The following is a 25183-nucleotide window of genomic DNA, read 5'->3' on the forward strand; positions in this document are numbered from 1 at the left end:
GCATGTACCAGCGTCGAGCAAGCAGCCCGCAGCACCTGGACATGCCCAGCACCCAGGAACCCAGTGCCCCGCACACCCAGCCACCTCCAGCACTCAACCCCTGAGCACCAGCATCCGAATATCGAGCACCTGGCCGTCGCGAGCACTGCCAGCTCCTGAGCAAGCCCAGCAACACACATCCAGTACACCGTACCTGGACGTGCCCAGCACCCCCAGCTCCCAGTCCTTGGACACGCCCAGCACCGGGACATGCACGGCACACAGCATGCCAGTGCCCAGCATGCATCCCCTCTCCATGCTATGGGGACAACCCAGCTCACCTAACTGAACGTCCCCATCCATCCTGTCCCCATGCCAGAAGGATGTCCCCGCTTCAGGAGAATGGTCCCATCCAATTCCACTGGGCTCCAGCGAGTGTCAGAGGTACGGGGTAGAGGAAGCCCAGAGCCCCTCGCTTTTCCGGCTGTGAAGGGCTTGCGAAGGGAAGGTGCGAGCCGCCAACACCTTTCGGTCCCGGCTGATTGTGAATTGGAGCCCGATGGGGTGCTTGTCTGTTTTGGAGTTGGGCTCCGGCAGGGTGGATGGTTGTGCGGCAGAGCAAGCGCCGCGCCCCGGTGTCGGGGGGGCTGTGAAGGGGCTGCCCAGGGAAGGGGAGTGCCCCCAACAGCTCCCAGTCCTGTTTTGTCCTGTGTTGGATCGCCATCTGCTGGGTGTCCGCTTCGGAGCTGGGCTCTGCTGACTCTGAGGGAGAGGGTGACGTTAGGTGGGAGAAGAAATGCAGAGGTCCGGTGTTGATGGGGCTCAGAAGGGGCCGCCAAGGGACAGGGAGTGCCACCAACATCTTTCCCTCCAGGCTAATTGTGTGTTGGAGCCGGATGGGTGCTTATCTGCTTTGGAATTGGGCTCCGGCAAGGTTGTTTGTTGTGCGGTAGATCAAGCGCAGAGCCCCGGTGTTGGTGGGGCTGTGAAAGGGCATGTGAGGTGCTGGGCACTGGGGCTGCTGGATGCTGGGTGGTGAGCATGTCCGTGTGCTGGGCATGTCCGTGTGCTGGATGCTGGGCGCTTGGCGTGCACTCTGTGGGGCGCTGGGAGTGCTGGCTGCTGGGCAGGTCAGGATGCTGGGTACCGGGGGTGCTGGTTGCTTGGCGTATACCGGTGCCCAGCACCCAGCCCGCAGCACCTGGACATGCCCAGCACCCAGGAACCCAGCGCCCCACACACTCAGCCACCTCCAGCACTCGGCCCCTGGGCACCCGAGCACCAGCACCCCAATATCCAGCACCTGGATATCGCGAGCACTGCAGGCTCCTGAGCAAGCCCAGCAACACGCATCCAACACACAGTACCTGGACGTGCCCAGTACCCAGCACCCCCAGCTCCCAGTACCTGGACGTGCCCAGCACCGGGACATGCACGGCACACAGCGTGCCGTGATGATCTGGCAGCCTAGCCGCTCACAGCAGACCACCAACGATCCCCCACCAGCGCTGGGTTAGTCCTCTGAGGCCCTGCCTATCCGCCAGGGACCACGCTGCTCAAGACTGATTAGGGAGAAGCAGAGGGGGGCGGTGGCGGAGCAGCAATCCCAGGAGACAATTAAACCAGGAGATGACTTGCCATCCACCTTCAAAGCCACCCATGGCCTCTGTCAAGATCGCACCCAGGCAGCCAGTGCAGCCAGGTCTGATTCAATTCCACCTTTTTCATGAGTTTTGCCTTTCAGCCCCGCAGTGTGCCTCCTACTAGAGCAGGGCACAGCGAGCATGCTCCTCGGGACAAACCTGCGCTTGCTGCTGCCTCCCGGGGATGCATCCACCAAGTGGAGACAGCAAAGGGCCCTGCGAGCTGGGATGCTCAACACCATGGTCCCAAGGACCAAGACGAGGTACCTTTCTAGGGGTCCGTGCCAGCAGCGGCACCCGCTAATCGTGAACCCTCGGAGGCAGGGAACCTCAACTGCTGCTACGGTTCTGGCCTCGGGGCCACCAAGAGCAGCTATGGGCCACCAACATTTTCTTGGGGCCACCTGCAGAGCGTATGCTGGCGGCTGCTCCTGAGACAACTCATTCACCTTCGTTTTCTCAGCTAATATGGGTGCTGACCAAGCCCCGGGCCATGGCCAAATGAATTAGCCTTTGTCTGATGGTTGGTGCCTCCTAAAACAAGCACAACTAGCTCGGTAATTGCCACGCTTCTGGCTCCAGCCTCCATCCTGCACGGGGAAGAGGTGTGAGGTCTCGCCGGGATGCGACTCCAGTTATCCCGAGAGGCTCACGCTGGGGGAGAACCTGGCCCAAACCCTCCTGCGGCACCACGGGGCTGCAGCGAGCTGTCCCAGGAAGCCTCACGAGAAATGCCCAGCCCAGGTCTGGAAGCCAGCTGGGAGGTGGATAGCTTGCATTAGCAAGACTAAGAACGGCGGCTGACACAGCTCCGGGGCTTCTGCGGAGGTGTCTCGCTGCAGTCAGGCCCCGACAAAGGCTTGGAGTTCAGAGAAGCCCCAAATCTCTCTTGGTGATGAGTTTGTGAGCGCTCAGCTCCACTGAGGCAGAAGCTCCGCCCCCCCAGGCCCCATGGTCGTCTCCGGGGGGCTGCCCTGGCCCCGGTCCGGAGCCCCGGTGGAGCCGGGAGGAGGAGGGGAGAGGGGCAGAGCGGCAGGGGGGGGTGGGGCAGGGCGGTGGCGTGGCCGGAGAGGGACAGGAGCCGGACAGAGGGACGGGAGCAGGACAGAGGGAGGAGGAGAACGGGGGGGGGGGCTGGGCAGGGAGTGGAGGAAGGAAAACTGGAGCCTGCAGGCAGGGGAGGCACCTCGGCTCCCAGGATGCTGCAGGGTGAGGGACTACAGCTCCCAGCACGCCGCAGCCCAGGTCTTCCTTCCTCTTCGTCTGGGGTCGGTCATGTACAAATCTTCCCGCTGTCCCTCCCCAGATCAACTCCAGGTCGGCCTTGGCTTTCCTAGTCCTACCCCTCACCATCAGACAGCACCTCTCGGCTTCTCCTGGGTCACCTGCCTCTGTCCCCACCTCCTGTACCTTCCTGTCCGTGCCTGAGCTCAGTGAGGAGCTCCTCACTCATCCATGCCGGCCTCCTGCTGCCTTTGCTTCATTTCCCACTTGTCGGAAGGGTCCTTTCTTGAGCTTGGAGGAGGTGGTCCGTGACTATCAAGTAGCTCTCCAGGACCCCTTTTCTCTCCAAGGCCATATCCCCTCGGATTCTTCCAGACAAGGAAGGATCTCTGACAAGGTTGAAATCTGCTGTCCTGAAAGCCAGGGCTGTGGTCCTGCTCCTTGCCCTGCTCCCTCCCTTCCGCATCCTGAACTCCACCATCTCAGGGCCACCGCAGCCAAGGCTGCCGCTGACTTTCAAATCCCCAACCAGTTCTTCCTTGTTCACCAGTGCCAGGTCCAGCAGAGCACCTCTCCTTCTTGGTTCCTCCATCACCCGTGCCACGAAATGCACTCTCAAAATCTCCTAGATTGCTTGAGCCCTGCTCGATTGTCCTTCCAGCAGGTGCCAGGGTGGTTCAGCTCCCCCATGAGGACCAGGGCCTGTGAATGTGAGGCTTCTTTCACTTGTTTGAAGAAGGCCTCATCTACAGCTCCCTCCTGAACAGGAGGTCCCTAGCAGGTACCTGCTAACACGGCACCCACATTGGTCTGCCTGCTGATCCTGACCCGTAAGCTGGCTCCTGTCCCACCCCGAGCAGGAGGCAAGTCCACCTCCTCGCCTCCCCAGACGGTCCTTCCTGAAGAGCCCGTGTCCCTCCACCGCAGCCCTCCCGCTGTGCCATCTACCCACCACACCTCCGAGGTCCCAGTGTGGTCCCAGCCCTGCCATCACACACAGACTTCTGGCCCTGCTGGTGGTTCTCCACGCCGCGTGCGGGAGCGTGCTGGCACTTCGGGGAGGCTCCAGCCGTGCTCCTCTGTCGTGCTGCCTGTGTGTTGGGATGTGCAGGAGTGGGGCTGCACGTGTTCGAGCTGTGGGCTATGTGTGGACTTTATTCCCTCCTGCCCCTGCGAGCAGTTCCGGGATCACACATGGGGTGTGTATAATGCCTTTAGACCAATCCATCACCAGGCACAGGCCTGTCAGTCCGGCTGGGAACAGCCCCAGAGCTCTTTATTTTGTATTTATAGGTGGATCTCGGCAGCTGAGAAGCCTCCCAGCCCCTTTGCTAACAGCCGCTGCCACAGCCGCCGCTCCGGCACCTTCCCCTCTGCTGTGGTACTGGCATCTAGTGCTAGGGAGGAAGAAAGAAAAGTCTATGAGCGTATGGACAGGGAGAAGGCAGAGACATCCTGCAGGCGTAGCTCAGGCCCCCTGTGATGGGACCTGCTTGCGATGAAGCCTCAAGGTGCCTGTGAGGTGGCAGAGGAGCCCAAGGTGAGGCCAGGAGAAGGTCCCAGGTGCAGCTGATCAGCCTGGGGCTGAGTCAGGTTGGGCCAAGACCTTGAGTGTCTTAGGAGATGTCCCCCCTCGGGGCAAGGTGTCTTGGCCCAGGACTCTGCAAGGGAAGGACATGCTCTCTGGCTTGCAAAGGGGAGAGCCAGCCATCAGAAGAATCCCTCTGCCTTCAGCCAGGACTTTCACGTCCCGCAGGGAAAGCCAGTTCTGGGTGCCCAGGCAGTCCCCTTGCGTGTCAGGGAGGTCCAGCCCAAAGCCAGCCTCCAGAACCTGCTTCTGTCTCGCGAGGGGTGTCAGAGAAATGCCCCCTTTCCCCCAGGGCTGCCCTCCGTAGAGGGATGGGCCTTGCAGCCGAGGGAAGCACCATCCCTTTTTGGAGACAGTTACCAGGGGAGCTGCCTCTGCTGCTCTTGATGCCGCCTGTTGTTCTCAGCGACGTGCTTGAATATGTTCCTCCGTGCCTGATGCGGCTCCAGCCTTCTGAGGACCTGGACCGCTCGTGGGGAAAGGTGGCTGCAACAACAGGGAGACATCATCCCTCAGCCTCTGCCGGAGACCCCTTCTGCCTCTCCCCTCATCCAGCCTCTGCAGCCACCCGGTCCCGCGTGTACCCACCCTTTCACCCTGTGGTGAGCTCTGGGCCTTGGCTGTGGGGGTAACCCAGGTCACGCCCGTGTTAGGAGACATCAGAGGGTGTCCTATGCAGCCCCAGGACGCAGGGACGGGGGTCCTGGACATCTCTGCGGGGTCACGGCTGCTCGACTGCCCCAGGCTGTGGCCAGAGCTGGCGCACACTTACTCAGGCTGGAGTCTCTTCAGCTGGGCTGCTGCTGCCATCTCCTCTGCTGGGAGAGGGTTTTCAGCCTTCCTCCACCTCTCGTTGACCTCCTTTCCCCTGGGCTGGGCGGGAGGGTGGGGAGTCCAAGCGCCTCCAGTGCCGAGTGCCTGCCAAGGAGGAGACGCTCTCAGCAAACCAGACGGCAAACAGAGGTGCCCTTTCCCAGACGACCTCTTGAAAGGAGCCCGCAGCAGGACCCGGGAGCCGGGAGACTCGGCGCCGCGTGCCCGTCGTCTCGGCTGACGGCTGCTTTTGCCCCTCGGATCCTGCTGCCAACCTCTCCCTCCTGGGGATGAGCAGGCAAACCCCTGCCCTGCAGCTGGGTGCCCGTCCTGCTCCCACCCCCTGGAGACCTGCCGCCCTGGGTGCCCCCACAGAGAGGGTCGCTGCTGCTCTCAGCGGTGTCGTACCTGGGGCGGCTGTCGGTCCTCCCCTGCAGACCAGGCTTCCCACGCCGCCCATTCTGCCTGGGCTTGCTGTCGCCGCTCTTGCCACCCGGTCTTCACTTGCTCCCACTCTGCAGACAGCTGCCAGACCTCCTGGAGGGGACGGAAACGCAGCAGCAGGCAGCATTAGTCTCAGCTCCTGGAGGGGCTTCCTTCGGGTCTGACCCGCGTTGGTGCCCCTTGCCTCAGCCGTCAGTCGGCAGCGCTTTGCCCCTAACAGATCAGGGGCCGTGGAGTCATGCCAGGCTCCTCAACTCATGGCAAACAGAGCTGAGTGACCAAAGACCTCCACTGTCAACGACCTAGAAAGGACTTGTCCATTTTCCATAGCCCCTGGCCAGCATAACGTGTTTCATGACAACCCAGGGGGCAAGAACAGGCAGGCAGGGTGTGCAGCACCCTCCTTTTCGTGAAGAAGATCCGAAGGAGGTGACAGACAGGTCACAATGAACGCGTGCCAAGGGATCCTTTCAGGATGGCTCTCTGCACAAAGAGGCTTTTGCCGAGTCTCAAACAGCACGGTAGTTACGGCAAGGCAGAGCACGTACCTGCAACGCTCTCCTGCAGCCTTCAGAGGACGGGAGTGCAGCGGTGGGCCTGGCTGGAGGAGCTGGCTCCTGCCTGCCTGCCTCCTTCGTCCTGGGGGAGCTGCCCGGACATGGGGGGAGCACACTGCGGAGAGACACCAGGAGGAGTCGGCATGAGCACGGGGCAGTTTCGTGTCCCATTTTCGTCTGGTATCAAAGCTCCCCAGGCTGGCAGAAGAAGCGGGGGAGGTGGGGCCGTTTCCCATGGCAAGGGGGAGCCTCTCCTGAACCCCATCCGATGGATGGGAGAGGACCGCACCTCAGGTCTGAAGTAAGGGCAAGCAAAGTGATGTGGGGTGCGCTCAACATCCGCCGCCTTCCCCACTAAGGGGCCTGCGATGGGGCAAACAAGCTCATAAAAACCGTGGCGCAGGTGTCGGGGACCTTCCCGAGTCCCTACAGCCAGAGTGTCCAAAGGGGATGTCCCTCCTACATGGGTGCAAGGATCCCTTTCACCCCTTCCCACAAGGGTCTCACCTGGCAGAAGTCTCCTTCCCCATGTCTTGCTGCCTTGTGCCTGGCCCCTGGCTTGGCAGCACGGGGAGGGAAAGCTTCACCCGCCTCTGCAGCAGCTTGTCAGGATGCCCCTCTGCACCTGGGAAAGGAGGAAGCTCTTCAGAGCAGCCCCATGGAGTGCGTTTTAACCGGGCTGTGGTCGCCCAGCGTGGGGCAGGGCCCCACCTGGACAGCAGGGACCCGCTCCCGTGCCTCTTCTGATCTTGTGCTTTTCTGCAGCCTTCTCGTGCCAGGTGGAGAAACCCTTGGCCACTGCTCCGCGGATCACCAGGAACTGAAACCTGGAAAGCAAATGATGACACAGGCTTGAAGAAGGGTGACCCCCTACCCTCTGCAGCTTCCCAGCACTAATCCTCCTGACTGTCGTGCAAGGCATGGCATCCCTTTCCTTTGTGGCCATGCACAGGTTTGATTGGCAAGCTCCCCCCAACACCAGAAAACGTCGCTTAAAATCCTCTCTGCGTGCAGTTGGTTCTCTCTGATGGGAATGACAGTAGGCTGGGCGTGAGAGACACGATCACGATGCCCGGTCACTCCAGGAGAATACACGCGTAGCCCCAGCTCAGCATTAGTTAACCAGAAACCAGTCAGTTCAGGATTGATCCCTGACTCCCTGCTGAGTGTCGAGCCCCGACAACGCACGCTGCTGAGCAGAAGCTGGGAAGCCACCCGCTCGGTCGCTCGAGGGCTGCAGAGGAAACGCACTCACCTTGGGAACGCGTGGGCAGGAGCAGCCTGTGTCTCCCGAGCGGTGGTGGCTCCACTGGAGACAGCTGCACCTGGCATCCACAGCCTCTGCAAAGTGACACAGAGCTGTCAGAAGGTTTCCAGGGCAGTTTTCTCTTGGCTCCCAAAGGAAGCAGACCTGTCTCCTGCTCCAAAAGAAAGCCACTTCTCCAAACCCCTATTCCAAATCCTCCTCCGTGAACATTAGCCCTTGCTCTGCTCTGGAGAAGCTGCACAGCAAACACTGAGACTGCGCAGTAACACTGCTGGGCTTTCTGTAGGGCAAGGATCCAGAAACTCAGCAGAAACTTTCTTTGCTAATGGAGAAGTCAGCGGGGGTGAGCATGGGGAAAGGCGTTTGACTGGCCTGCCACGTCCAGGCTGGCCAACGGCGACTGGGTTGCTCACCCTTCAATAGGCTTCCCAAAGACACTGGAGCAGCCCTCAAAACCGGAGCGACTTACAGTGCGAAGCAGTGCAATCCGGCTGGCCTTGCTCGCCAGCCCTGTGACGCAGTCGTAATAAAACCGCATGCACAGGACGTCGTCTTTGCAGGACAGAACGCCAATGCCCTTGAAGGCGAAGGCGAGGCGCTGCCTGTTCCTCAGCTGGAAAGAGTACAAGAGTACGGTCTCTTGCACACAGTTCTTCACCACGTGCCGCGGGAAGGAGGTGGCTTGCGATAGCCACTTGTAGTTCAGTGGCTTGATCTTGACATCGCCTGTAAGGAGGAGGAACATTGTCACTGCCACAGCAGGCCAAATTTCTCTGTAAGGTTCATAACAAAATGCCATAGAAAAGGTCGTTTATAGAAACAGCCCTTGGGGAGTGGTTTGTTTTGGGGGAGCTCAAGCCGTCCCCCGACCTTTGGAGGCAATTCTCTATTTCTCTCAGCCCTTTCCAAAGAGCAGAGAGCGCGCACCCCACCCCCAGGGGGAAAGTGGAGGGTGGCCGCTGCCTTCTCACCAGGGATAACCACTGTGGGGAACGCGAGCTCCTGCAGACGTAACGCATCCACGTCCAGCCGGAAGACGGGTCTTCGGACCACATACACCTCTCCTTCGCCGTGGAATTGCTCTTGGACCATAGCGAAGGTCCCGAGTCCTGTGACCAGGACACCCTGCCCGGGAAAAAGACAAAAAGGCTCATGAGTGAGTACTTTAGAGATGGGAAAAGGGAAAGCTTTGGAAAAGGCCCACGTTCTCCATTTGTTTTCTTCCCCTCCTCAACATATTTGCTAACCTTCTCCCTTGGCTGGAGAAGACCCCAGGCGTTTCCAGCACAGGGAATACCTATGGAATCGTTCTTGGCACGGACCCAGCGTAATCCCCAGTCTCTCTGCTTGGTCTCTCCACTCTGACCACAGCAAAGGGTGAAGCCCTGTTGTGTGCCAAATGCTTTCTCAGACTAGATCTGGACTTGGTTTCCCCCCTGGTTGACCAAGAAGCAGCTCTGGGCACACGGGGTTGTCTCGGCGTGCTGCTGTGATGCTCAGGGAGGGATCACTCCCCGGGGTCCAGGCTCTCCAGGGCAAAGGAGGACCAAGACGCCAGCCCACCTTGTCCAGCTTCAGCTGTCCCAGGATGTACGCAGACACAGCATCCCAGATAGACACAACATCTGGAAACAAGGGAAAGAGGTCTCAGGCTCCGGGCCAGCCAGCTCACAGCCTCTCGGCAAGCTCCTCGCCCAGGGGGTGACAGATGCAGGTGTCCACAAACAGCCCAGACAAACACCGCCACGGCTGCGGAGCTGGGCTGTGCCCCAGTTTCAGACTGCCAGCCTTACTCTGCTCCAGGGGCAGGGCTGGAGCAGAAATGGGGAGGTGGGAAGGGCTCAGGACCAGGGCTGTGGCCATCTAACCCCCAGAAAGCAATGGCACCCCAGCGCCCAGGACATGATCTGCCAGCCTGGTGGCACAAGAGGGTCCCCTGGGAAGGAACAGAGGTTCTCCCAAAGGAGACTAGTTCAAGGTAAAGGGTTGATTTACAGCAGAGGCATTTCCAGACGGCTTGTGAGAGCCCTGTGGGACCTGAAGGACACCCCAGCTCGTGGGACACAGGATCCCTTTTCATCCCAGAGCCAGAACCCCATGGCCCCGCGCAGCCCCCCTTGTGAGGGGACCGAGCCATTTCCACGGGAGCCTTGGGGCTCAGGGCAGCCCCAGCACCATGACCCGGGAGTCCTGGTTGCCACATTGTCCCGAGCCCGGTGGGATCCTCAAGCAGGGCTCTCACGGCCGCCCCCAGCCCTGTCCAGCCACCCCCACACCCCAGCAGCTGCAGCTTTTGACAGCTGACAGCCCTGGTGCGACCCCTCGGGAAGGAGCTCCCAAAACCCATACCCTTGGTGGAGAGCTGCAGGAGTGTGGGGAACAAGCTGCTCAGCTCCAAGCCGACGGCCACGGTGCAGCAGCCCTCCATCGCGCTTGCCGCTTGCCCTCAGCTCAGGGAAAGGGATGCTCTTTGCAGCTCCTCGCCCAAAATTCCTTTCCGACGTGCCCCTGCTCTGCCTGTCAGCAAGGGTGCTGCCTGTCAGGGAGGGTCCCCCAGCGCAGCCCCGCTGCCTCCCGACCCCGCTCCTGGCTCTGGAGCAGCTCCGAAGGGCAGCAGTGGGGAGCCCCTGAGCAGTGCCCAGCAGCGCCCAGGCCTCGCCGGCAAGTGCCGGCACCGCCGCGGCGCTGGGGAGACCTCCCGGTGATGTGGGTCATCCCCCTGTGACATCAGCCCGCATCATTTGAAGGTGCATTATGACACCAGCAGGGAGACAGCACAAACGGGGAGAGAGGAGATAGATTTCCCCTCTTGTCCTGGGAAATGGTCATCCCCTTTCTCCCCACTGCTGTTCCAAAAACCCTGTCTGCCCCCTGCACCAACATGTCTCTGCTATTGGGAGCCCGTCTGGGCAGGTGGGGTTTGGGGGTTGGCTGCGGTTGGGCAGTTGCAAGAGATGGGATCGAAGGCCTGTGGGATGCAACAGCCCCTCCAGCGTGCCCGAACACTCCTCTCTGCTGTGTGTCGCTTGTGTGGCAGGAGTAGGATGAGCTTTACCGCACTGGTTTTGGCTGGGATGGAGTTAATTTTCTCCCTAGGAGCCCAGATGGTGCTGTGCGTTGGATTTGTGACCAAAACAGCCCTGATAACACACCAATGTTTTAGCTATCGCTGAACAGGGCTTGCACAGCATCAAGGCCGCTTCTGTTTCTCACGCTGACCCACCAGCAACTTGGCTGGGGATGGGCAAGAAGCTGGGAGGGGACACGGCCGGGACAGCTGACCCCAACAAACCAAAGGGATATCCCACACCATATGACGTCGTGCTCAGCAATAAAAGCTGGGGAAAGAACGAGCAAGGTGTGGTGGGGGGGTGTATGTTCGAGGCCATGGCGTTTGTCTTTCCAAGTTACTGTCATGTGTGATGAAGCCCTGAACATGATGAATAGCAAAAGGTTCAGTTGCCCTAAATTTCGGCATCTGCTGCCATTTCAATTGGCCAGAGGAATTTCCCAACAACCTCCAAGAAGATGCCCCCAGATGTTGCCTGGTCTCTCAGAGTTGCTCCAGCAGAGCTTGCAGCTACCTGCACGTATCTTGGACCATCTCTAGTACCTCACATGTCACCAGGTGTTTGTGTCCGAGCAGCTCACTGCTGCCCTCCATCTCCATTAATTAGCATCAGAGCTGGGACAAGGACCTCACATGCAGGTGGCCATTTTGTGCACACCTGAACTGAGGCGAGAGGAATCCCACCTCCTTTGATGGATTTGTGGGTTTGTGGTGTGCATGGGAGGGAGCCGAGTCCCTTTCTGGCCCCAGGACTGAAAACACAGGAGGAGGCGCCTTCATTGACTCAGCTGAATCCCTTCCCTCCGCAGGGGTAAAGGAGATCCCTCCCTGGCACTGTCTGGGTGTCCTGCCTAGTGACGGGACAAGGAAAGGCAATTCTCATGCCCAGTTCTTTCCCTGAGATGAGAAACGACACTGCCGGAAAGAAATCTCTCTCCCTGGACGAGGAAGGGAACATCCGTGACGCCTTCGGCCTGTTTCACAGCAGGTTCCCCTGGAGCCCCAGGGACACCTGAAGGGAGCCCAGAGGGGGAAGAAAAAGTGACGCCTTGGGCTGGTCCTCTGCTGCTGAGCCGGGCTGGGCTCCCGGGACGGAGGGAGCTCCCGGCAAGTGGGCAGCGCTGCAGAGAGACAGCTCTGCCCAGGAGCAGCTCCTCTGCAAAGCGCAGCAGGGCTGAGGGCACTGCCTGCAGGCACCGAGGGGAGAGGAGCGAGGCAGAGAGGTTAAAGGCAGCCTGGAGTAGGAGGATCCTGAGAGCTGACTGGGGGAGGAACGTTGCAACCACAGAACGAGCTGAAACTGGCAGATGCAAGCAGAATGAAGAAGAAAAGGACCAAGGAAACAATTCCAAGAGAATGAGGTAACTTCAGAAGAAGGCCAGCCCAGCGACCAGGAACACCAGTATGAAATCAAGAGACCACCGACCAGAATTAAGTGATTGGACTTGGGGATGGGGTGAGGGGTGGTACGTTCCGGGAAATCTCTCTGTAAGGCTATAATTGGGGTCTGCGATCTGCAGTAGGGGTCCCTCCTTGGAGGCACCCAGCTCGAGCTGCTCTGCATGTCAGATAAATAAACCACTTATTTACTCAGCGGATTGGCGACTTGTCTTCTGCGAGCAGGAACCTAGGGCCGAGCCCTGTTGAGGTGGCACCCGCATAATTCCTACCATGAGACCGTGGTGGCGGCTGCGTAATTCCTGAAACAAGAAGCCAGGTGCCTGCTTCTGCCCTCTCACCTCCTCAGGCACATGTGACATCACAAGAAGCTGGAGAAGCCAGCTGCATGCTCCTGCCCCAAGAGCTGCAGCGCCACCGCTAACATCACAAGCGCCTGCACAAGCCAGGTGTTCATTCATACCCAAACAGCTCCTTACACACCAGTGACATCAGAAGCAGCTGTACAAGCCAGGTCCTGCTCCTGCCCCATCACTGCTCAGCCACCTGTGACACCACATGTACCTGCGCAGGCCAGGAGCTTGCTCCTGCCATATCAACTACTCAGGCACTTGCGACACCATAAGCAGCTGCACGTAGAATGTTCCGGCTCCTGCCCTATCACCTACTCAGGCACATATGACCTCACAAGCACATGAACAAGCCACGTGCCTCCTCCTACCCTATCACCTACTCATCCACCTATGACATCGCAAGAATCTGCACAAGCCAGGGGCTGGCCCCTGGCCTCACACCTCCGCAACCACCTATGACAACACCAGCACCAGCACAAGCCAGGGGCCTGTTCCTAACCTACCGCCTACTCAGCCACCTATGACATCAGAAGCACCTGCACGAGCCAGCTGCATGCTCCTGCTGTAACTGCTACAAAGCCACCGGTGACATCACAACCAAGTGCACATGCTCCTGGCCTATCAGCTACTCAGCCATCAGCGACAACATAAGCAGCTGCAGAAGCCAGGGTCTTTCTCCTGCCCTATCAACTACCTGGGAATATCACAAGCAGCAGCACAAAGCAGGGGCCTGCTCCTGCCCTAACACCCACTCAGCCACAAGTGACATCACAAGCACCTGCACAGCAGGAGTGTCCTCACTGCCAACACCCCGGCTTTTCCACCATCTCCCCGTGCTCCCCTCTCCCCCAGGCACCTTTCTCACCCACGCCACCACCTCCCAACGCCCCTGTCTGTCTCTGTGTTTGTGTGGCAGATGTCACCTCGGAAGCATTGTCCCAGCCGGGTCCCCTGCACCTCCTTCTCCCTCTGCTCTCATCGTGACTGTCCCAGCTGTCTGATGTGCTTTTTGACCTCATGGGTCCTCTCGTCCTGCCTCCCTTCTGCTGTTCAATCCTGTTCCTGCAAGACAAGTGACGACCAGGCGGTGCCTCCTGTCATGAATGAGTAGTTCGAAGGCCGCTTGGAAGATCACTGACAAAGAGATCGGCAAAAGGTGATTTTAATAGAAATTTATAGAAACGTGACTTAACAGAGTTCGATGGCAAGGTTCACTCTATTACTCATTACATGGATTAAGTATACACAGAGAAAATCGTGTCAGAGTTGCGTTGGAATGATTTATACAGAGACTGAGGATAAAATGACCAGGTGACCCGCCTGGTGGATGAGGGAAAGGCAGTGGATGTGGTCTACCTGGACTTCAGTAAGGCCTTTGACACTGTCTCCCACAGCATTCTCCTAGAGAAGCTGGCGGCTCACGGCCTAGACAGGTGCACTCTTCGCTGGGTAAAAAACTGGCTGGACGGCCGAGCCCAGAGAGTTGTGGTCAACGGAGTTAAATCCAGTTGGCGGCCGGTCACGAGCGGTGTTCCCCAGGGCTCAGTGCTGGGGCCGGTCCCGTTCAATATCTTTATCAACGATCTGGACGAGGGGATCGAGTGCTCCCTCAGTAAGTTGGCAGACGACACCAAGCTGGGCGGGAGTGTTGATCTGCTCGAGGGTAGGAAGGCTCTGCAGAGGGACCTGGACAGGCTGGATCCATGGGCTGAGGCCAACTGTATGAGGTTCAACAAGGCCGAGTGCTGGGTCCTGCACTTTGGCCACAACAACCCCAGGCAACTCTACAGGCTTGGGGAAGAGTGGCTGGACAGCTGCCCGGAGGAAAAGGACCTGGGGGTGCTGGTCGACAGCTGAACATGAGCCAGCAGTGTGCCCAGGTGGCCAAGGCGGCCAACGGCATCCTGGCCTGTATCAGAAATAGTGTGGCCAGCAGGAGCAGGGAGGTGATCGTGCCCCTGTACTCGGCACTGGTGAGGCCGCACCTCGAATCCTGTGTTCAGTTTTGGGCCCCTCACTACAAGAAGGACAAGGAGGTGCTGGAGCGTGTCCAGAGAAGGGCAACGAAGCTGGTGAAGGGCCTGGAGCACAAGTCTTATGAGGAGCGGCTGAGGGAACTGGGGTTGTTTAGTCTGGAGAAGAGGAGGCTGAGGGGAGACCTCATCGTGCTCTACAACTACTTGAAAGGAGGTTGTAGTGAGGTGGGTGTTGGTCTCTTCTCCCAAGTAACTAGTGATAGGACGAGAGGAAACGGCCTCAAGTTGTGCCAAGGGAGGTTAGGCTGGACATTAGGAGAAATTTCTTTACTGAAAGAGTGGTCAGGCCTTGGAACAGGCTGCCCAGGGAAGTGGTGGAGTCACCATCCCTGGAAGTATTTAAAAGACGTGTAGATGAGGCGCTTAGGGACATGGTGTAGTGGGTATGGTGGTGTTGGGTTGATGGTTGGACTCGATGATCTTAGAGGTCTTTTCCAACCTTAATGATTCTATGATTCTATGAAAAGGGCAAGGGAGACCCTCCCCTTGAGTCACGAGGTTCCTCAACGGGAGGGTCCCCCTTACCCTTTTATCCCCAATCCCCACCTGCCCAATCAGCTACTCAAACACCAGTGACCTCTCAAGCACTTCAACAAGACAGGTTCCCACACCTACCCTATCAGCTAGTCAGCCACCCGTGACATCACAAGCACCTGCAGAAGCAAAGTTCCCATGCCTCCCCATCAGGAACTGGGCCACAAGTGACATCAACACCTGCACAAGCCGGGTTCCCACGCTTGCCATATCAGCTAGTGGCACAGGTGCGGGGACCTGGCTCGTGCTGGTGCTTGTGATGTCACGGGTGGCTGACGAGCTGTTATGGCAGGCATGGGAACCAGGCTGATGCTGCTGTTTTGATGTCACTGGTGACTATGGATCTCATATGGCAAGCGCAGGAACCTGGCTTGTGCAGGTGCTGATGTCACTGCTGGCTTAGTACTTGATAGGGCAGGCGCGGAACCCGGCTTGTGGATGCGATTATGTCACTTGTGGCACAGTTCCTGATAGGGCAGGTGTGGGGATCTGGCTTGTGCAGGGGCTTGTGATGTCGTGGCTGGCTGACTAGCTGATCTAGGAGGTGCGGGAACTTGGCCTAGGTGCTGCTCTGATGTCACTGGTGGCTGTGTAGCTCGTACGGCCGGCGCGGGAACCTGGCTTGTGCATGTGTTTATGTCACTGCTGGCTGAAGTATCTGTAGCTCGTACGGCAGTGTCATTTTTTTCGTGACATCCTCTCCCCATCCTGAAAGTTGTCCTCGAAGGCCGAGAATTGCCCCAGGGGTGCCCCAGAAGCCTACCATTCGGCGCGGGACACTTTACCTCCATCATCGCGCTGTACCCCCAGGAAATGATCGTTCAGGAAGGGCTCCCACTGAAAGCATAACTCGAGTAGGACTGCCTCAAGAATATGAGAGCGATGCGCCATCCTCTCCTATGCAAGATGCTCTCCCCCTTTCGACCCCAGTAATACTTTAGGAGTACGGTTTACAGACAGAAGTGCCCACTTGAAAAACGGTGTTTGGTTCGGTGAATCTACAGCCATTTCTGCAGACGGAAAAGCAGAGTTAACTGAGGAAATGAATGTTTCGCCCAATGACCTGAGTCCCTGGCCAACACCTGAGCCTTTGAAGCTGGAGCCAGCACAGTTGATACTGACTCCGAGGCTGTAGGGGCTGGAGCCACCCCGTGCCTTGGCAACTGGCAAGAGCTGCTGCACTCCCTTCAGAAAAGCTGCAGGCAGGGCTACGTCTCCACCTGTCTTTTGCCTGGGAGAACCAGGAGAACAAGAGTGGCCTCGAGCCTAACCTGGTATTTGAGCCCTGCATTGCTGCCACCCCAGTACTTCAGAAAGGCAACTAACAATTGCACTTGTGACCGGTCCCCCCTGCTCCTGACCCCTGGTAATATGGTTAGCATAACGAACCCCATTTTATGAGGCAAAGAGCCATGCCCTGTGACCGAGCTGGTCACCTAGCAGTCCCCTTTGCCCTCCTCATCAGGCCCTGAAGGTCCTGTGCACCAGGCAGACGACTTCTCCCTCTCCCTATCGTCCTCAAGTTTCCCGGGTGCCTGGCTGACTTCTTCCCTCCTTACAGGCCTTGAAGGTCCCAGGCACCCGGCCAACCCGGTTCTGATGACCCTGCCACAGAACAGGGAAGTGCAGCAGCACACAGAGCACCGTCTATAAAGTCCAGCAGCACTTTTCCCCTCTTCTCCTCCAAGGGCTAATTTGTGGAGGAAATGACAAATGGCACCTTCCTCTCTTGCAGGGCAGAAGTTTTCCGCCTTGATACAACACATAAAATTGCACGGGAATGGTGTGAACCTCACGGAGTTGCCTGGGTCTTCCACCTGCCCTACAGACCCAAAACTAGCAGCACTTACATAAAGACGCTTTAATATCGGGCAGGTACCCACCCGATGCCCAGTGGAATGAGCCCATTTTCCTGCTCTCTCCAACCCACAAACCCTTTAAAACCCCCACTGTCAGTCTGTTGTTTTTCTCACGTTGACATGAGAAAAGGACATATGGAAACCCATTTCTACCTGGGGAATCCCTTTACCTATCACTGAGTCCCAGGCACCCAACCAACCAGGTTGTGATGACCCCGTCACAGAGAATTAACAGGAGGACAAACAGGAGGAGGAGAAAAAGAAGGACGACAAACGGGATGAACTGGTGGATGGCAGGTGGAGGAGGAGGAAGGGGGTGAAGAGGACACGGAACATAGAAAGAGAATGAGAACAAGGAGGAAGAAGAGAAAAAAAGAAGGAAGAGGAAGAACATGAGGAGGAGCCAGAGGAGGAGAAAGAAGAGATGGAAGAGGAACACGAGGAACAGTCAGAAGAGGAACACGTGGCGCAGGACTAGGAGCAGGAGGAAGAATAGGAAGAGAAGAAGGATGAGCAGGAGGAGGAACAGAAGATAGAGGAACAAGATACAGGACACGAGGAGGACAAACATGAGAAAGAAGAGAAAAAAAGAGGAGGAAGAGGATGATGAGGAGGAGGAGGTAGAGGGGCAGGAGGAGGAGAAGGAGGAAGGAAAAGGAGAAGGAGAATGAAGAGGAAAGGGAATATGAGGAGGAGGAAGACGAAGAGAAGGAAAGGAGGATGACATACAGGATGAAGAGGAACAGAACAAAGAGGAGGCGGTGCAGGAGGCGGGGGGGAAGAGGAGAAGAAGGAGGAGAAACAGGAAGAGGATGAGCAAGAGGATGACAGGAGAACAAGGATGACTAACAGGAGAAGGAGGATTAGGATGAAGTTGGGGACGAGTGGGAGGAAGGGGGAGGAAGAGGAGGAGGATGAGGACAACTACAGCAACGACAAACAGGAGGACAGACAGAAGGAGGAGAAGGAGGGTAACAGGATGACAATGAAGAGGAGTAGGAATAGGAGGTGCAGGAAGACGATCAGGAGGAGGAAGAGGGGGAGGACAGGAGGAAGTATTGAGCGCTAAATGTTCCAAAGCACGCATACAGCAATGTACAATGAGAAATTACAAATAAATATATGTGGTCACAAGTCCCCACGGTCACCTTTTTTCCTTTTTCCCTTCCAGGTGACGCTGGTCAAGCCCCAGGCACCTGCAGCCATTTGCTGTACACAACTCCCCTGATGCTGCATATCTGATACACGTTTAATAAAACAACGTAGCCCAGAGATTTTGTCTGTTCACCTTGAGCTGGGGGGAAGGTGCGTAGGTGCGTGAGGACGATCTGCTTTATCCCTTTCATTTTTAGTCCTCAGCAAAAACACTGCAAGATTCGGACTTGAGGACAGCACTGAAATCAAAGGGTAAGCGACCAAGAAAGCTCCAACCGCACACTTCCACCTGATGGCCTTAAACAAAACACAGCTGGGATCCTGATTGCTCGCTTCAGCCTGGAATAGTCCTGTTCCTCATCTGAAAGATCCTGCGTGCCTGGCTGAGGACAGGGACAGACACAATCCACACAGAGAGCAATCAGAGCTCAACCCTGCACTTCCCTTGGTCACGTTTCCTTGGAAAACTTCTTTGCTGGGTTGTTTGAAAATCTGTAACTGCAAGAACCAGGAAGAAAACCTCCCTGACGGGTTGACTGGAACTTCCTGGCTGTGGTAAAACCATCTGCCCTCGGTACCCCCATTTCACAAGAGCCGGCAGCACAGCTGGGGTGGGGGGAAAGGCACAAATCAGACCTCGGGGCCGAGAGACGAGCACAAGCATCTGCCAAGGGAGCTGCATCCAACCAGGAGCGCTCCCCACTTGCTTCTCTGGCAACAAAGCCCCGGTGCGTGCTCCCACCAGGAGGGAGAAACAACTTCCACTTCTCCAAATCCCCATTTATGAAAGACTGTCAGCAGACATGGGGCTGTCCAGGAGCATGAGAACCACATGAAGGCCAGAAGACAGCAAAGACACCTGGTCTGACCCCCCCCCAGAGCATGCCTGCTCCAAAGCGTGGCAGCCTCGTGTCGGAGGGGAGGCAACTCTACCTTCCCCTGGCCTGCTGGCGTGAAACATCGGTCTCCAGATGTGAGGGCTCGGGCTGGCGACACTTGGGGTAGCAGCAGGAACGCTTTGGCCTATGCACAAAGCGTTCCCAGAGCTTTCTGCTGGCATTTGCACAGCTCACAGCCCAGGACAGAAGCGTCCGTGACCGCCACAGGCCTCACACTTCCGTCCCACCTGAGGTGTGTATCTTAAATTTCACTTCCCACTGGTCAAACATTCCTCTTCAGAGCTCTCTTTAAACTGAGGGCTCGCGGTAAGGGAGAGAAGAGAGTTCCTTACCTCTTGCGCAGTCAGGGCATGTTCCCCTGCTAAAAGCGGCCTACTCAGGCCTCCCATTTGGGTAGGAGCTGTTAAAAGAGTAAAACCAAGTCTTAAGTTTATCCATTTGCTTGTTTAAAGAACCTACCATTTGCAGCGTTAAGCCCCCAGAAGACTACTTGCCACAGACACTCTAAGCAAGCTGCCATAAAAGGCAGCTCAAGAGAATCACAAATAACCATTTCTGTACTCTCTGGGAGAGGCTTTCAAGGCTCTTTAAAGGATTTAATTGGATTTGTGTGCTTAACACACCATTGCGTGGATTTACAATTTTACTGCCAAAGGTTTCATGTACTACAGAGATCTTTAAAACAGCAGCTGTAATGATCTCATGCGTAAATATACACAAAGATGCTCTGATATCACGCATGTTCATAACTCAGTGGATGCTCCTACCAAGGGAGTGGCTCCCTTCCGTAGCCACTGAACAAGTAAAAGGATGGAACAAAATGACACGGTCAAGCTCTGAAGCAAAATTTCTATTTTCATTTAGCTTTAATCTAGAGCTGCATTGAGTGGTGAAAAGTGCCAGCCTGACAGCTCTGAAGCACAAAGCGCTTGATCCTCTGTGCCAGAACCGCACAGGCACTGGCCAGGCAACCTGCCTGCCTACTTGTTGCCCTGCCAATACAGTCTATAATTGAGGAAAGTAAAATGGAGATATAAATGTTCTTCCTCCGAGTACTTGATGCTGACAGCTTCTCGCCTCCAGCCTTCCTGCACTTCAGGAGCTCAGAAAATGACAAGAAGAGAAAGCAACGAACACTGGCACTGCACGACTCAGGGAGTGGCTTTTCCACTCAGAACGGTGGTTGCTCTTCATCGTTATGAAGACTAAATGTCTGGTTTTGGGGGAGTGCCTTGGAAGCAATGCAGGGGCCCAATTTAACAGAGTGTCATCTAGAGAGAGGGAGACAGTCTGTGGCCCAAACGTCTCGCACAACAGCCACAGTGTGAGAGAAAGGGAAGCGTTATCCTCGCTGTATTGCTGAGACACCAACTTCACTAATGATCAGACACCAAAGATAAGTAACCTTCCCCAGGTCTCACTAAGCATGCACTCACGTTTTCCAATTTCCTTTCCCGGAACTATACAAAAACTCTCTCTACAACCATAAATTACACGTGCCCGGGACCATTCCCTGGAATGGAGGCCAACTGGCACAATTACCCTTGTCCATTTGGTTGCGTTTTGTTGTGCAAAATTTGGATGCAGGGTAACTGCATCCAAAATGCCCACGGGGAAATCCCCTGGCCCATTCCCACTCGTGAGTGGTGCCGAGGAATTTGCGGAGCTTTCCAGCTGACGTGGGACAAACCTGTACCTGTAAACCTCCAAGCGATTTAGCACTGCAGATGATCAAGGTCCAGTTCACGGGAACACTCACCGGTGCTGTTTAATTCAATACCACAGGTGCTGCCACAAGTTTTCCCTCAGACAGCACCTCACGCTAACATACGCGGGGTAGGTTTTTTCAGTACTCTCTTAGAGCAGCAGTAAACAGAAGCAGAAGAAAGCAATATGAATAAACCAAGCTCATCCACTAACTCTAGCATAGAAGAGTGGCTCATTATCTTAAGAATACAGCCTAAAGAGCATCTGGCTTCAAACCCAATGTTCAACTGGAATTAATTGTTTCCCTTACTGTGACAAACAGGTAGAAGGGGGGGGGGGGTGTTTGGTTTTTTTAGTTTTAGATTTCTTTCTTTTAAATAAAAAAGGGAACAAAAGGTATTAAGCGTCTGCAAAGAGACAAGGCACTATCAAAGGATCTAGTAACAAGAAGTGATGGGGACAGAAATGGGGACAGAAAATGGGAAGGGTCAGCAAGCACCTAAGCACAACCCACAAGTGAAGCGATCCTGCCAGCATAGCACTTTTTGCCATCAAAATACTCGATCAGCAACAGTTCAGTCCTTCAAACAAGAGGACAGGAGAGCAATTAAAAAGTGAACAGGGAACACATATCTTGAAAGACAATGCCTGAAGAGGCAGTTAATTTGGAGGAAGGAGAGATTGGAAGAGATCTCCGGGCCCATCATAAACTCACTGAACTCCATGTTAAGCAATAAGGGGTTGGCTGGGTGCTTTCTACTTTCTTTATTTCCACTGGAAGGCTGTTGCAGAACCCAAACCTTCTAAGCCTTAAAGAGTTTTCTTCCAGTTTTCAGCTTAAATTTACTCAGGGCCAGGCGGCACGCATTTTCTCTGGTACCCACACCTTCAGGCTTAGTAACTGCTCTCCCTAAATGGTATTTCCCTCTTCTGCATTTACAGGAGTCACCCCACTCTTCTCCCACTTGCTTTTCTAGCCGAAGCAAATCAAGAACTCCTGATGCCATCACGCACCTCCATCTCCCATGTCCCAGCAATCCCTGCAGCTCTCCTCTCCAGTTATTCCAGGGGGAGTTCATCTTTCTTGTACGTGAAGGACCAGCAGAGCAACCCCGTCAGATGAGCTGGGCTCTGTGCAATGGCATTAGCTCTTCTCCACAGTTCCTGAAAATACTTTGCCTGACACACTGCAGTGGAGCACTTCCTTATGCCCACATCACACTGTTGGCTCCCAGCTGCTCTCCTGTGCTTCCCTTTAGCTACCTGTAGGTCTTCTTCCCCCTCCTCAGTTTTGGCCACCTGAAGAACACCCAGCTTAGGGCTCTAAAATTCTTGTCAGCTTTTCGTCCACCAGTACCCCCGAGACCTTCTCGGCAGGGCTGCTCTCAATCCCTTCATCCCCCAGCCTGTATTGATACCGGGGGTTGCCCCGACCCAGGTGCAGGACCCTGCACTTGGCCTTGTTGAACGTCACGAGGTTCACACGGGCCCACTTCTCGAGCTTGTCCAGGTCCCTCTGGATAGCATCCTGTCCCTCAGGCGTTGTCGACGGCACCACATATACACAAACACACAACATATACAAACATTGCCATATGTTTACACTGCCTTCTCAGCACAACGTTTCTGTTATGGCACCAAGAACTTACGGGTACGAAAATTACGAATTTTAAGTGCTCTTTTAAAGCCCGTTATAGTTAAATCAACAGTAGTGAGAAAACAGTCAAGAATTTGACTTGCAGAATGGGAGATGATTCGTGACTATCTCAACAGCTTTTACTATTGATGAAGCTTACAACCACCTCACTACCTGGGAATGACATTCTTTGTTAGGATTGGTCTGGTTAGAAACTCAGCAGGCTGGCTCGTTCATCACTGCAATTCTTCAGTCGGAGGAAAGAAAGAACTGAGGAAGACCTAAGCAGAAAGGCGGCCAGCAGGTACCAGTTTCAATTAACTTTCACCTGGGTGCAGAATGAAGCTTCTTTCTAAACATAAAAATTGCATCTCTGTCAGGGTATTGGCTCCTCCAGGAAGTGTCTTTTTTCCACCCTTTGCCTCACTAAAGAGCTTTTTGGCCAGATGCTTTTCTTCTGATGCAGAAATGTGAAAGTATTGGCAATCTTGCACATTTGCCGAGGAAAGCTGTTGCCCACTTAGCTCTGTAGCTCTGAGGGTAGATGCTGCAATGGTCACGCTCACCTGCAAACAGCGCTTGTCTTTGCCTTACGCCCTCACGTATCACAGGTGAGCCACGTCATGAGAAAAACATGCTCAGTTACAACTTCCTGGCTGGATGAGCAGGGACACCACTAGTGGGTCTGCAGGTCAGAAGCCCAGTGCTGGTGCCACACCTCAGGTTCTTGACACAATCATAGGTCAACGTGAGAAACTGAAAAGTGGGGTGGTTACTATTGGAATGCCAAAAATAAAGGAGAGAGATGGCCTGTGTGGGACTAAAGGAAAAGAAAGGAAGATCTTACTCTCTCTCTATTATATCTTCCAAAATGAAATGGAATATGTAGAAAGCAATCAAGACAGGATTAACAACTACCAACAAGCAAAACAGATTTCCTGGATTTATTCTGGAATCCTATAATCCCTCTCCTAAGGAAGCGATCTGCCTTGAAGATGCAAGACAGTCTGCTGCATTTCTACGCTTGCTCAGCTACATTTTCGTTCATCAGTTAGCACGCAGCCTGGGTTTTAAAAGAGGTTGTACTGGATAGAAGGGTCAGACTTGGATTGAACTATCACGTGAAGTCGAGGGGAGAAGAATACAACAAAACATATTTACCACGAACTGGTATATAGGGGACAAAACAGGAATCCATTTGGCACGGCAGACTTGCCATGCTTTAGATGCTGCCAACATCTCTGTCAGAAGCTGTCGTTATTTTATGGGCTATTGTTATACTCATGAAACAGCCAGCCTTCATTGGCGTGAGGACTGGACTGAGACCCTGTGAATTACTGTGCTCACTGACTCAGTCTGCAGGAACTAAATTAATTAATAATTAGAAAAAAAAACCAACCAAAACCCACCTGTAGCACAAAAGAGGGCCTTCTTCAGAAATGAACGGCGCTCTAGATAAAACAACGGATTAGATGAGTTTCTAATGAATTCTTAAGTTCTCTGTCCTCTGCTTTGGCAGGTGTTGATTCAAGATCTCTCTGTACTCAGAAGCTCTACGGTTGGATATCCCAGCAGGAGCGGTGGGGGACAGCAGCCAGCCAGACCAAGACCTACTACTTGTTCTTTCTGTTAAGTCAATAAACCTTAAGGAGCATAAAAGTTACTCCTCGGACAGAAAAAGCAGAACGGGATGAAGGGGCTTGAGATTTTTAGAACTCGTCTCCCATATATCATATCCATATAGCACGAAAAACTTTCTTTTGATCACATTTCGTAGCTCCTTCATAGCCAGAAGGAATTTCATCACAGGAATTTTCATACCACTAAACTGGCAAAAAGGTGTACAAGCCTTTTTATCCATCTTTATCCTTTTACACTTGTTCCATAAAACCATTTTCCACTCTCCAGCTCACGATCTCACCAAGCAGAAAAGTCCTATCTGCCACACACTTGTCATAAACTAGGTGGGACATGACAAAGTTTCAGAGACATCAGTGTTTATAAGATTAGAAACTTTAAAACGCAAAGAAGAAAAAAAAAAGAAAAAAGGGTGGTGGGGGAAAACTTATTTTCTACCTTGACTGCTAGGTTCTTAAGCTGCCAGTATTTAGCTTAGAAATCCAACCCTCCACGGCATAATGGGCAAAAGAGCACGTTTTATGTGAAATTAAATTATGCTTCTCTTGATTTAAATACAAAAAGTGAGCTCCACTGCTACATTCATCCACAAGAACGCCCCCAACTTCACAGACACCCATAAATTATTTTTGTAAACAGCAAATTACTAAACATAGTACGACACTCCATGAAAGAGAAAAAGAATGCACACAATCAGCATCTTCCTTTTTGACTAGAAAATGAAAATCTCTAACAGCAGATAAGCCTGAATTAAAAATCCATCAAATCTAGACCCCACATGGGGTATGGGTTATGATACGCCACATATCTCGACTCGACTCTTGAAAGCAATCATGCGCTAAGGACAATTTTAGGTTGTTATGCAGAGGTTTAACTAGAGCCTTGGCAACTTAATCTGGGACACGAATGGTATTTGCATTACACTACCATGTGCAGTAAAGAAAACTGGTCTTGCAGTTCGATTCCAGCGCCGCATCCTCAAACAAAACGAGGCTGCTACCTTTGAGGAACATGGATGGAAATCTCACCTGCCACCCCGAAGTGACGCTGTGGCATTGCTTCACTTTTTGTCACTTTCCTCGGGCTTGGTCAATCTTTTGCAGAGTCTGAAGCCAAGGCCCATAGCTTTTTCCTGTTTGTAACAGCGGATGTCTGGGTCTTCACAGGTCGGTTTGTTGTGGGGCACCGCTTGTACCCCGCCTTTGCCTTCATAAATGCATCCTTCCACTAGAAAAGAAAAGGAAAATTACCAGTCATGCCAGTCATGACATTAGACTATCCACAGGGCAACAGAGTGCACTGCTTGCAAGAGGATTTGGTACAGTAAATAATCCTTAAATATCTTGATTTACTTTCTAGTTGGAATGAAATGAAAACATACGT

The 25183-nt window shown here is 54.7% G+C and overlaps 1 protein-coding gene across 7 annotated transcripts in view; it reads right to left on the reverse strand.

Moving 5' to 3' along the window:
• Nucleotides 1–4089: 4089 nt before the first annotated feature.
• Nucleotides 4090–25183, reverse strand: part of LOC142076641 (uncharacterized) — a 31004-nt gene continuing 9910 nt past the window's right edge. Inside the window, exons 1-14 of one of the 7 annotated variants that reach the window (XM_075138917.1) lie at nt 21541–21829; nt 19152–19219; nt 9865–10032; nt 9079–9140; nt 8487–8640; nt 7985–8241; nt 7504–7589; nt 6960–7075; nt 6756–6873; nt 6240–6363; nt 5656–5784; nt 5207–5352; nt 4795–4920; nt 4090–4243 (exon numbers count right to left, since the gene is read on the reverse strand). In XM_075138917.1, the coding sequence (XP_074995018.1) occupies nt 4123–4243; nt 4795–4920; nt 5207–5352; nt 5656–5784; nt 6240–6363; nt 6756–6873; nt 6960–7075; nt 7504–7589; nt 7985–8241; nt 8487–8640; nt 9079–9140; nt 9865–9943 (1518 nt within the window). In that variant the 5' untranslated portion in view covers nt 9944–10032; nt 19152–19219; nt 21541–21829 and the 3' untranslated portion in view covers nt 4090–4122. Of the gene's footprint in view, nt 4244–4794; nt 4921–5206; nt 5353–5655; nt 5785–6239; nt 6364–6755; nt 6874–6959; nt 7076–7503; nt 7590–7984; nt 8242–8486; nt 8641–9078; nt 9141–9864; nt 10033–13259; nt 13399–13692; nt 13860–19151; nt 19220–20578; nt 25028–25183 lie in introns of those variants that run through there. The other 6 variants (XM_075138919.1, XM_075138921.1, XM_075138918.1 and 3 more) reach the window with 6 other exon arrangements.

Source organism: Calonectris borealis, unplaced genomic scaffold (assembly GCF_964195595.1).
Source record: "Calonectris borealis unplaced genomic scaffold, bCalBor7.hap1.2 HAP1_SCAFFOLD_77, whole genome shotgun sequence".
Classification (NCBI taxonomy): domain Eukaryota; kingdom Metazoa; phylum Chordata; class Aves; order Procellariiformes; family Procellariidae; genus Calonectris; species Calonectris borealis.